The 12,587-nt window shown below is 41.9% G+C and overlaps 1 protein-coding gene across 2 annotated transcripts in view; it reads right to left on the bottom strand.

The window, feature by feature from the left end:
* Positions 1-1,321: 1,321 nt before the first annotated feature.
* Positions 1,322-12,587, bottom strand: part of LOC122543903 (uncharacterized) — a 74,125-nt gene continuing 62,859 nt past the window's right edge. Inside the window, exons 1-2 of one of the 2 annotated variants that reach the window (XM_087983621.1) lie at positions 8,900-9,098; positions 1,322-6,653 (exon numbers count right to left, since the gene is read on the bottom strand). In XM_087983621.1, the coding sequence (XP_087839747.1) occupies positions 5,704-6,297 (594 nt within the window). In that variant the 5' untranslated portion in view covers positions 6,298-6,653; positions 8,900-9,098 and the 3' untranslated portion in view covers positions 1,322-5,703. Of the gene's footprint in view, positions 6,654-8,899; positions 9,099-12,587 lie in introns of those variants that run through there. The other variant, XM_087983622.1, reaches the window with a different exon arrangement.

The following is a 12,587-nucleotide window of genomic DNA, read 5'->3' on the forward strand; positions in this document are numbered from 1 at the left end:
ACTCCCTCCCTAAAGCACTGTGGATGTCCCTGTAACCAAACAATGCTTTAAGAAGGCACCTCACCATCGCCTTCTCCAAGACAATTAGGAAGAAGCAATAAATGCTGCTCCAGCTAGCAACGCCCACGTATGATGAACAAATAATTGAAAAAAAAAGACTGAACTGAAATTGCACAGCCAGGGCGATGTGTCTTCATTTAATGAAGAAACTATTCATGCTCCAGTACCAATGCCCCAGCATTAACTGCTTTTCTTTCAAACATATATTATCTGATGGGTCAACTATAAGAAATAATGGACAGAGTTTTACCAAAAGTGTCAGTTTCAGGGAGTTTTAGGAGGGGCTCTCTCTCCATCAGCTCTGAATTACATGACAATTCTCTGCTGTTCAGCTACACTTGTACCATCCGGTAGTCACCAGTGGTGGTGCTGTCAATTCTGCTGGGATCCACACACCCGGTGCCATATTTAATTCTCAGCTGTGCACCAGGTCAAATGCTGCAAGCCAGGAATAGCTATTCAAAGTGTATTGCTGCAAATTTTTGAAACTCTAATTTTGCTCCTATACCTTACAGTCATAGCTCCACCCTCAGCAATTTTCTCCATAGCAACCGCTAGGCTTCCTAAAAGCCTCTAAGCTAGGTCAAAAGTGCAAACATTATTTTTGAACAGACATAATGAAAGAAAATTAAATTAAACAACATCTATTTTACCTTAAACGGAACCCAAAATTCTACATTTTAACTCCATAATATAAGCTACAGGTATAACATAGGTTATTAAATCAGAGAATTACAGAAGTATTACAGTGCAAAAGGAGATCATTAATTTCATTGTCTCTGCATCAGCTCTCCAAATTAATATTATGAATTATTGTCACTCTCCTGCCTTTTCCCAATACCCTAGCACAATTGTTTCCATTCAAATAACCATGCAATGTCATCTTCATCTGAACCTGTCTCAATATAATTCCAGTCAGTGCAACCACTCATTGTGTGAAACAGTTGTTTTTTCTCACATGACATTTGCTAGCTATATAATTTGCTTTCAAGCTGTACCCTTTATTTTTCAATCTGTTTATGAGCAAGAACAGTTTCTCTCTATCTAAGCTATCTAGCTCCTTCATGATTTTACAAACTTCTATTAGATCTCCTCTTATAGCCTTTATCTCACCAACAAGAACAGTTCAAACTGTTATGGACCAGGCCAGACCCCCCTCAAAATATTTCAAGAAGGTAGACTGGACCCTAACTTTTTCTTATTTTAAGGCATATATGAAGTGGGTGTTCTAGGTGTAATGCAACTGATCAAACCACTGGGCTTTAAGCAAAACAGAATTTATTTAAACACTACAGTTGAAACATGAACAAAAGAAAGCAGAATTTAGAATAACTATTGGAAAACTTAACCAATCCGATACAGTAACCGTTACTAAGTAACTGTTCCAATACAGTAACATCCCACAAATACATCCCTTGGCAAAAAGGTAAATTCAAACACAGATTCTTATTGGCAGGAAGGAACAACATCCAGATAGAGATTTCAGAGAAAGTCCGAGGAATCCTTTACTGGAGTTTGCAACTCTTCTGGACTCCAACATTTTGTGACTGCTACAGCTAAAATAAAAACCTAGTAAAACCTGAACTGGGAGAACTGGCCCCTCCCATTGTTAAACTGTCAAATTTCCTCGAATCCTTGGCACCTCTGCCTTTACGACCTCTCTCCAAAAAAATAACCAAGGACACAATAAGGTGACAGCATCGTCATTAAAACCTCTTCAATCTACCCTCATAACTGGAGTTCGATATCCCTGGAACCTATTCTGGATTCTCTCCAATTATCTTTCTTATTGCATGGTACCCAGAACTGCATACTATATTCCAAGGGAGGTCTGACAAATGTCGTATATGATTTCAGCATAACTTCCACACTGTTGTATTCTATTCTGGGATACTATACACTCTATTATCTGCTCTCTTCATTTGCTCCGCCACCTTCAGTGAACTGTGCACATCATCATCCAGGTCCCTCTGCTCTTGCACCCCTCTTTGGAATAATGCCCTTTACTTTATTCTGTCTGCCCTTGGTTTCCCACGAAAATGAATCATCTCATACTTCTCCACTGAATTTGATCTGTCATCAGTCAGCCCACCCTACCAACTTGTCTGCATCCTGTTGGCCTTCTACATTTTCCTCCTCACAGTTTACAATGCTTCTAGGTTTTGTAACATAAGGCCATAATATACAGGAGCAGAAATTAGGCCACTCAGCCAAAGTCTGCTCAGTCATTCAATCTTGGCTGGTAAGTTCTCCCTTGATCCCCTTAAACTCAAAGACCTGGCTATCTCAGTTGTAAATATACTCAGTGACCTGGCCTCCACAGCCTTCTGTGGCAATGAATTTCATAGATTCATCACTCTCTGGATGAAGAAGTTTTTTCTGAACACTGTTCTAAACGATCTCCCTTTACTTTAAGGCTGTGCCCTAGAGTTCTGCCAATGGAAACATCTTCCCAACATCTACTCTGTCCAGGCCATTCAGTATTCTGTATGTTTCAATTAGATTCCCCCTCATCCTTGTAAATTCAATTAAGTATAAACTTAGAGTCCTTAAATGTTCCTCACAGCTGCGAACTAAGATCCAGATCATTAACATACATCAGGAAAGGTAACAGACCAAGTACTAATTCCTGGTGGGCTCCAATACAAACTTTCCTTCAGCCTGAAAAATACCCAAACAACAATCAATCACTCAGATTCCTATTTCATGAAGTCATTATTTTCAGATGTCCCAGTCTTGAGAAGAGAATTCTCAAATCAATTTCCCACAACTCCAGCTACTTCTAACCTATGAGCTTGTTTTTCTAATTTCCTGAACATATACCATAAACATACTGAAGTTGCTAGAAGATTCAGAATCAGCAGTGCAAACCCTTGCTGCCTCCAAGAACAAATGTCAAAATATTTTTAGTCATGTGAAAAATTTCAACTTTAATTCTATTTACAGATCCAGTCTCACAATTCTAAATTGTTGACACGCCATCAATCCCCTCGTTCAAATAAAAAAGTTCCTGTGGGAATTTAAAGATTCTCCAGCTCTCTGCATTCACCTGTATCCACCTTGTGGCCGTTTCCTCAATGCAGATTCTCAGTTTGTCTTTACATCAATGTCAATTCCTCTGATAGATACCAGTGGGTGGAATCTATCCCTATTATCTTAAAGTCAACTCCTCAATGGGAGTGTTTGACAATGCATTAATGATTTACAATGTCATCTCATGGTACATCTCATGACACAGTAACAATTTCATGCTGTTTGTTATCAAGTTGCTGAGCATGTCTGGGACATGTTATTCAATGCAGCGTCACCATGCATTTCCACATTAATCTTCTAGAGGAATGAATCATATCTCTTCCTCACAGCGCTGTCCAATATCATGCCACAATTCCAACTGATAAAAGCCACTTTCAGGTAACCTTACCAAGAGATCAAGGAGGTGAGGTCAGTTTGAAGATCTTTGCTTAACTCCCCCAGCATGGCTCCAATGCCTCAGGCAGTGGCCAGATGATCAAATTCAGTTTCTCAATGTGCTGAAGCAAGCAAACATCTCTAAGAGAAGAGTATTGATTTATGAATCTCATCCACACTTTGTGATTTCCACCAGAATGTAAATGCTATATTCCATTGGTGTGAATTCCTTCTATCCTTTTATTCTAAGTGCAATAATTTTAATTCTCTCTCATTAAAGGAGAGCTGCATGAATTTCACTGTCCAATTCAATATTCTTAGAATGTGGTGTCTGTCTGCAGATGACACAGACATATTTATAATCAGTTTAGCGATAACTCCCATATCTCCCGTTCTCAAGCAAGCTGTCTTGAAAGATAGCAAATGGGATGAAGGCGCATCTTAAAATATGGTATTTTGTTCAAATTGTCACCATGCCATCGGTAAAAAGGATTAATTCCTTCGCTTGTTTTGTAAAAGGGCTGAGCAAACTTTCACAAATGAACAAAGTTTGGTCAATTTTGCACCAACTTTCTTTAGGAAAAACAAATCAAATACCATTTCAAACTTCGTTTCCAAGTCTTTGGTACTTCTCTCAGCTTTGTCAAATATTATTTTGATTCTTTTCCAAATGATTGTAATATAACTGAAGGCTAAGAAAAGTTCTTTAAAAATAAGCTTTTGGAGATAAACTACAGCTTTAACCATTTTAGACAAAGAGAAACAGTTAGAGGGAAGAGAGTCCCACAACTTGAGAGCTCAAAAACAACTACAAGTCTGAAATTATCTTTGGGGAAATCAAATGTTTGGTCCCTTTACAATTGTACAAGTAAATTGCAATGCGTCTTTGTCATGAAAATGTTTCACTTTTCTCAGCACAAAAACTAGTAGCATTTTAGATGAAATGCTAATTATAAACTACTCTTGTAGCTGGTGTATGAAGAAAATCCTGTCCACTATCGATCTGCTGTCACAGAAACTGCACTGTGCTTCTGGATACACCCACTCTAAGTGGATGCAGTCTGTTAAAACATGATCTTGCTGAAGGTCTTCCTTATGACAGTAAGGAGTGAGATGCTCCCACAATTGCTGCAAACTCCTCTGTCTCTTTTGTTTTTGTAGGTGGTGATGGTTTTTGTATCATGCATGCCCCATGGAACAGATCCTGCCTCCGAACAGAGAAGGCAGTGGTCATGAAGGTGCAGCAGTAGAGGAGACTTACTGCTTTGCTCCACAATCAATGACCTTTTCCAGGTCAGATGATGAAAGTTCCATGTCCGACACAACAACGACTAGGAGGACAGCATCAAATGGAGACTGGGGATGTCCGTCTCATAGGAGTATTGCACAGTCACGTTAAACCCAGCAGGATGTCTGTTTACCTCCAACAGTGAATACTTCAGCTCTGGATTTCTCAGGAGCCACCTTCGGCATGATGGGATTTCAAGTCCTCTCTCAATCCCATCCGACACAGCTTGTAAATGAATGTGACCACAGGCAGTTTAGATTTCTTGACATGTCAGACTCAGTGATTCTTTGCCCAATATCTCTGTTCCTTTGCACAACTGTCTTGGCTACCTGGAGATGATGCAGCATTCTAGCTGCTGCATTGAGGTTGTGCATCAAGTCATCTTTGCCTTTTTTGCTTCAATGACATATCATCTCCGCCAAGTAGCTCTTAGACCAGTCTTTGATATGGTTCGACCTTTACCAAATGTTGCTGCTGCAGTGTCATAAATGATTGAACCCAGCGGCTTCCAAACTTCATCAATATCGATGTTGATTGATGGAAGTTTTATTGATTTATCTGTAAAATATTTCATTATTATTCATGACTCTTGGCTTCATTTAATGCCATAGCTCAGGTATCAATGTGAAAAATGTGCAGTCAAAATTGTCAGCAAGGATTAAGAGATTTTCCCACTTGGACATATTAATCTTCCAGATTCTGGACTGCAGATTTCGTATTGAAAATTCAATTTAGGATTGAAGTAAAAGTTCATTATTGTATTGTTACTGAGTTCCCAGTTCAAAGGGAAAGATCACAGGTGGTACGTTTGAAAAGAAACAGTGCAGCCCTGAAAAAATCAAATTAAAATACCAGCCACAGTTCTAGGGGTTGTTAATATCAGAAATAAACCAAATATTATCAGATTCTCAATCATGAACATCATTAACAACAGCAGAATCAAGTAGTCACTTATGGATTCGTTGGTGTCTCTGCAGATGGGATGACTGAGTGAATTCCATCCCACACACAGAGCAGGTGAACAGCCTCTCCACAGTGTGAACTTGCTGATGTGTCAGCAGTTGGGATGACCAAGGGAATTGCTTCCCACACACGGAGCAGGTGAATGGTTTCTGTCCAGTGTGGGTGTGCTGGTGTTCTTTGAGGTCAATCGAATGCTTGAACGTCTTTCCACAGGAAGTGCAGCGGAATGGATTCTCCTTTGTGTGAAAATGGTGGTGTGACTGGACGGCGAGTAACTGAGAGAATCTTGTCCCACACACGAAACAACTGAATGGTTTCTGCCCTCCAATGTGAAACAGCTCGTGTTCAGTGAGCATGTCTGCAGACCTGAAGCTCTGTCCACACGTTGTGCAGCTGAATGGCTTCTCCTCAGTGTGAACTCGCTGGTGTGAACTAAGGTTGGATGACCGAGCAAATCCCTTCCCGCACTCAGTGCAGATGAATGGCCTCTCCCCAGTGTGAGTGCGTCGATGGATTTCCAGCCGGGATGAGTAATTAAATCCTTTCCCACAATCTTCACATTTCCACGGTTTCTCCATGGTGCCGGTGTCCTCGTGTCTCTCCAGTTTGGAAGATCACTCAAAGCCTCGTCCAGTCACAGAACACGTGTATGTTTTCTCACTGCTTTAAATGGTGTAATATCATGCTCATAATTGCTTGAAGCTTTTTCCACAGTCAGGGTACTGGAACACTCTCATTCAGGCCTGACACTTGATGCTTTTCCTTTCACACTGATGTTTGTAAACTTCTTCCACAGATAGAACAGGTGAGCATTTCTTCTTTCTCATTCATTGCTGCTGATATTCTGTTCCTCGTGAATCAAGTGACTCTGTTTAATGTTGACATTAAATTTGATTTGAGCTTCTCACCCTTTAAAACATCCTCTTTCTACATCCTGTAAAAGGAGTTTACAAGCTTTTAACTGTCAGAACAGGATAGAGATTCTGAACAGACAATTCAAGTTTTTCTTCAATACTGTTTCCTTTCTTTTAATCCCCAAAAGCTTTAACTCCCAGTCCTATATACTTTTCCTCAAGTTTAGCAAAGACATTTTCGTTGGGCTTTTTGAAACGCTGCAGGTCATCAGACTGTCAACATGATTTTGGGAAATGGAAATCACATTTAACAAAGTTATTGGAGTTCTTTGAGGAACATGTACTATCGATAATGGAGAACTCCTGAATGTACTGCACTTAGATTTTCAGAAGGTGTTTCATAAGATGTCACATGAAAGGTGATTGTGAAAAGTTCATGTTAGTTAGCCAGTCATAAATGTGTTCCTTTCGGTTTTGCAAGATGTAATGAGTGACGTGCCACAGGGATCATGGCAGAGTCCTCAATATTTTGCAATTTGTTTTCAGAAATTTGGATTAACTGAACAAAAAACTTTGGTTTCAATATTTGCTGACAAAGTGGAGATAAATAAGAAATTGAGTTGAGAGGACATAAGGAAGCTGCAAAGGGATACAGGTTAAGTGAATGGACAATGATCTTGAAAATGGGAGTTTTCAGGAAACTTTCCATTTCAACGGGAATAATAAAAATGAAGTATTTCATTGAAATGATGAGAAATTACAGAGCTCTGAGATGCAGAGTAATCTAGCCTTCTTAGTGCATGAATTGCAAAAGGTTAATATGCAGGTACTACAAGTAATTAGAAGAGCTAGTAGGTGTTCACTGGTTGAATGCAAAAATAGGTAGGTTACACTTCAATTGTAAAGGGAACTGATAAGACAACAGCGTGTTCACTGTGTGCCATTACTGGACTCCTTAGTTATGGATGGATGAAAATGTATCAAAGGCAGTTTAGAGAAGGTTCACTAAACTTATAACCAGAAAAGGTGGGTTGTATTATGAGTAATAGTTGGACAGGCTAGGTTTCTATCTAGTGGGTTCTGAAGAGTTACATGCAACTTGATTAAAGCATTAAAAATATGACAGCTATTGACAGGGCACCTATCAAAAGGATATTTCCTGTACGGGTAAATGTAGAGCTGAGGGTCACTGCTTCATTAGAAATTACATTTATGGGCAACGTGGACACCAGATGGAGCTTTAAGTATGATGTGACAATTAATCTACCTGCCTTAGCCCAGAATCGAGATTTCAACAAATCATCAATGAAAAACAATGCTTATTGTTTTAGACTTTGTTAAAAAGTACACTAAATGTGTGACTTTGGCCTTCTTTTGTTTGCCCCTAATAAACATCACTTTTGGAATTAATGTTTTCACAGAAAAGCTAAAATGTGTCAAAGCTTTTGCTTCTTAAAAATGTAAGCAGTCGAGTTAAACCTATTGAAATAGACCCAAGTATGAAGCTGCAATAAACTATAATTCTGATCCTGAAAACTTCAGTTATTACATGCTGACATATCAGGTCCACACTGACCCTGTGAAGAGTAACCCACCCAGACCGATTCTCTATTATCCTATGTTTACCCTGCACATCCCTGAAGGAAACTAGAACACTTAGAGGAAACTCACATAGACAATAGACACGGGGAGAATGTGCAAACTCCACACAGACAGTCACCCTGTGTTGGAATCGAACCCGGGTCCCTAGCGCTGTGAGGCAGCAATGCTAACCACTGAGTCACCGTATTACTCTTCCTTGAAAGGTAGCATATTTGGTTATTTTGAATCTGAAATAGACAGATTTCAGGTGAGCTGGGGTGAAAGGGTCTGGAGGTGAGTTAGGAATGTGGAGTAATCAAATAGGCCAGGATCTTATTGAATAGTGGAGCAAGCTCCATCGGCTGAGTTAGGGATCCTGCTAATTGGGATGTTCCTCCCTTGCCTTGAATTAAAACCCACTTCCTTCACTCCATTCCTCCATTCTCAGTTCTCACTCTCCTCACCGTATTCCTTCCCCTGGCCTCAGGTCGCTGTACAGACAACGACATCCCGTTGATGAAAATGGATTAGCGTAGGATAGATAGGTTTCACAGGTCGCAACACTGAGGGCCGAAGGGCCTGTACTGCGCTGTAATGTTCTAGGTTCTCTATCAGCTGCAGCGCCAACAGCCATCGTCACTGCGCATGCTCGAACAGCGAATGTGATTGACAGTGAGCCCAAACCTATTAGGAAAGGGAGCGGGGGCGTCCTCCAGCAAATCAGAGCACGTTACAGAAGCCTCACCTCCGAGGGGCGGGAATTCTGGGTTCAACTCCACCGGGGCGGGGGTCACAGGCCGATCCTCAGCCCTCGAACGACCTGACTGCGCATGCGTCGCTCGACTGGTCCTCTCCTCTCAAGATGGTGGCCGTTCACTCGGGCCTGATACTGGAAAGAAGCGACGAAGCCGCCATCGGCTTCACTGGAGTTTGGGGAGGGGGGGGGGGAAGCTTCAAAATTATGGTTTAAAGTTTTCTTACAGTGAGTCTGAAACCTCCCAATGCAGTTAACCACTCCATCACTCTCTCTGCCGCTCTCCCAAGCGGATCTCACCTGCGATAAAATTTCCACATGATCTGCTCCGTCCAGCCGCAGCCCTGCACTGCGGCTGTTGGCGGTGGCTCAGGGCCAATAGGAAGAGGGGGCGGGGCTGGAGGACTGGGCGGGCGGGGCTGGACTTCCAGCCAATCGGAGTGAATGAGGGGGTGGGACTGAGCTCGACTCTCCCTCATTGGCTGAAACACCCCCTTATTTGGAATCCTGACTAGTGTCAAACCCCGGGAGACAGCTGGGTCTTTCTGTTCGTTGCATGAAACAGATTAAACCCTCTGGGGCTGGACCAAACATTTGAACATTCGTAACTGTGATACTGTAACATGACGAGACAATCTGACTTAAGGGAACAACTATACCAAAAGGAAGTGTGACCATTTGAACAACGCCTTCAATAAATGAACGAGCAGAAGAGTTTGGACATATTCGGGAAGAGGTTAATCCTGTCAGCATTCAGAAAAACGCAGACTATAAAAAAAACAACTTATCTTGTGCACACTGAACAAATTCCTCTCTATCTAAACCCTTAACATTATGGCAGTCCCAGTCTATGTCGCGTAAAGGTGGATAGATCCGCAGGACCTGACCAGGTGCACCCCAGAACTCTGTGGGAAGCGCTTGCTAGGCCTCTTGCTGAGATATTTGTGTCATCGATAGTCACAGGTGAGGTGCTGGGAGACTGGAGGTTGGCTAATGTGGTACCGGTATTTTAAAAAGGTGGTAAGGGAATTATAGCTGAAAATGTGTTGCTGGAAAAGCGCAGCAGGTCAGGCAGCATCCAGGGAACAGGAGAATCGACGTTTCGGGCATAAGCCCTTCTTCCTGAAGAAGGGCTTATACCCGAAACGTCGATTCTCCTGTTCCCTGGATGCTGCCTGACCTGCTGCGCTTTTCCAGCAACACATTTTCAGCTCTGATCTCCAGCATCTGCAGACCTCACTCTCTCCGGTAAGGGAATTATAGACCGGTGAGCCTGTCCTCAGTGGTGGGCAAGTTGTTGGAGGGAATCCTGAGGGACAGGATTTACATGTATTTGAATGCGCAAGGACTGATTAAGGATCGTCAACATGGTTTTGTGCGTGGGAAATCACGAACTTGATTGAGTTTTTTGAAGAAGTAACAAAAAGGATTGATGAGGGCAGAGTGGTAGATGTGATCTATATGGACTTCTCTAAGGCATTCGACAAGGTTCCCCATGGGAGACTGGTTAGTAAGGTTAGATCTCATGGAATACAGGGAGAACTAGCCATTTGGATACAGAACTGGCTCAAAGGTAGAAGACAGAGGGTGGTGGCGGAGGGTTGTTTTTCAGACTGAAGGCTTGTGACCAGTGGAGTGCCACAAGGATTGGTGCTGGGTCCACTACATTTTGTCATTTATGTAAATATGTCATTTATGTGAACATATGAGGTATAGTTAGTAAGTTTGCAGGTGACACCAAAATTGGAGGTGTAGTGGACAGCGAAGAGGGTTACCTCAGGTTACAATGGAATCTTGATCAGATGGGCCAATGGACTGAGGAATGGCAGATAGAGTTTAGTTTAGATAAATGCAAGGTGTTAAATTGTGGGAAAGCAAATCTTAGCAGGACTTATACACTTAATGGTAAGGTCCTAGGGAGTTTGCTGAACAAAGAGACCTTGGAGTGCAAGTTCATAGATTCTTGAAAGTAGAGTCGCAAGGACATAAGATAGTGGAGAAAGTGTTTGGTATGTTTTCCTTTATTGGTCAAGAGTATTGAGTACAGGAGTTGGGAGGTCATGTTGCAGCTGTACAGGACGTCGGTTAGGCCACTTTTGGAATATTGCGTGCAACTCTGGTCTCCTTCCTATCGGAAGGATGTTGTGAAACTTGAAAGGATTCAGAAAAGATTTACAAGGATGTTGCCTGGGTTGGAGGATTTGAGCTATAGAGAGAGGTTGAACAGGCTAGGGCTGTTGTCCCTGGAGCGTTGGAGGCTGAGGGGTGACCTTATAGAGGTTTATAAAATCATGTGGGGCATGGATAGGAGAAGTCTTTTCCCTGGAGTGGGCGAGTCCAGATCTAGAGAGTATAAGTTTAGGGTGAGAGGGGAAAGATATAAAAGAGACCTAAGGGGCATCTTTTTCACACAGAGACTGGTGCGTGTATGGAATGAGCTGCCAGAGGAGGTGATGGAGGCTGGTATAATTGCAGCATTTAAAAGGCATCTCAATGGGTATATGAATAGGAGGGGTTTGGAGGAATATGGGCCAGGTGCTGGCAAGTGGGACTAGATTAGACTGGTATATCTGGTCGGCATTGGACCGAAGGGTCTGTTTCATGTTGTACATCTCTATGAATCTATGACTATGACTCTATCTCAAACAGTGCACTTTTGTATGTGTATTGAGGAGGGTGTGTGCTGTACCAATTTTAAATGGCTTAATGATATATGTTTTCTATCCTGCGTAACCACATTGAAACCGATCTGGTAAATCTTCTCTGAATTGCTTCCAATACTTTTACATTCTTCCTTAAACAAGAAGATCAATACTGCTTACAGTATTCCAGTAGTGGTCTCATGCTTCCTGAACACCTAAAGCATGAACGTGCTAATTTTCTAAAAGCAAAATACCGCAGGGGTTGGAAAATAAAAAGGGAAAACATTGGAAAAACCCAACAGGTCTCATAGCATGTGTGATGAGGGAAACAGTCATCGTTTTGAGTCAGATATGACTCTTCAGAACTCATTCACCATTTTCTCCATCAGGCACTCATTAACTGCAGTTCCATCTTCATCCATAATTCCAAACAAACTCATCCGTAAACTTTGAGACGTACGTCTTGGCTCCCTTTCTGTAACTGGATCCTTGACTTCCTGACCCATAGACCGCAATCAGTAAGAATAGGTGACAACATCTCCTTCACCATAATCCTTAATACTGGTGCCCCACAAGACTGCATACTCAGCCTCCTAATATAGTCCTTATATTCAGGACGATGTGGCCAAATTCTGCCCCAACTCCATTTTCAAGTTTGCTCATGACACCGCCGTTGTATGTCCAATCTTAAACAATGTTGATGCAGAATACAAAAAAGAGATTGAGTGCTTAGCGGCTTGCTGTAAAGACAACAATCTCTCCATCAATGTCAGTAAACTGAAGGAGCTGCTCGTTGACTTCCAGAATCAGAGTGGAGTGCACACATCTGTCTGCATCAGTGGTCCTGAGGTGGAGATGGTCAAGAGGGTCAGGCTCTTGGGAGTGATGATTACCAACAATCTGTCCTGGTGCACCCATGTCAACGCAATGCTCAAGAAAGCATAACAATGTCTCTACTTTCTCAGGAGGCTAAGGAAATTCAGCAAGTCCACAAGGACTCTAACCACTTTTTGTAGATGCACCATAGAAATCATCCT

The sequence above is a fragment of the Chiloscyllium plagiosum genome, unplaced genomic scaffold (assembly GCF_037043375.1).
Source record: "Chiloscyllium plagiosum isolate Xiang-an unplaced genomic scaffold, Cpla_swu_hap1 HiC_scaffold_46, whole genome shotgun sequence".
NCBI lineage: Eukaryota > Metazoa > Chordata > Chondrichthyes > Orectolobiformes > Hemiscylliidae > Chiloscyllium > Chiloscyllium plagiosum.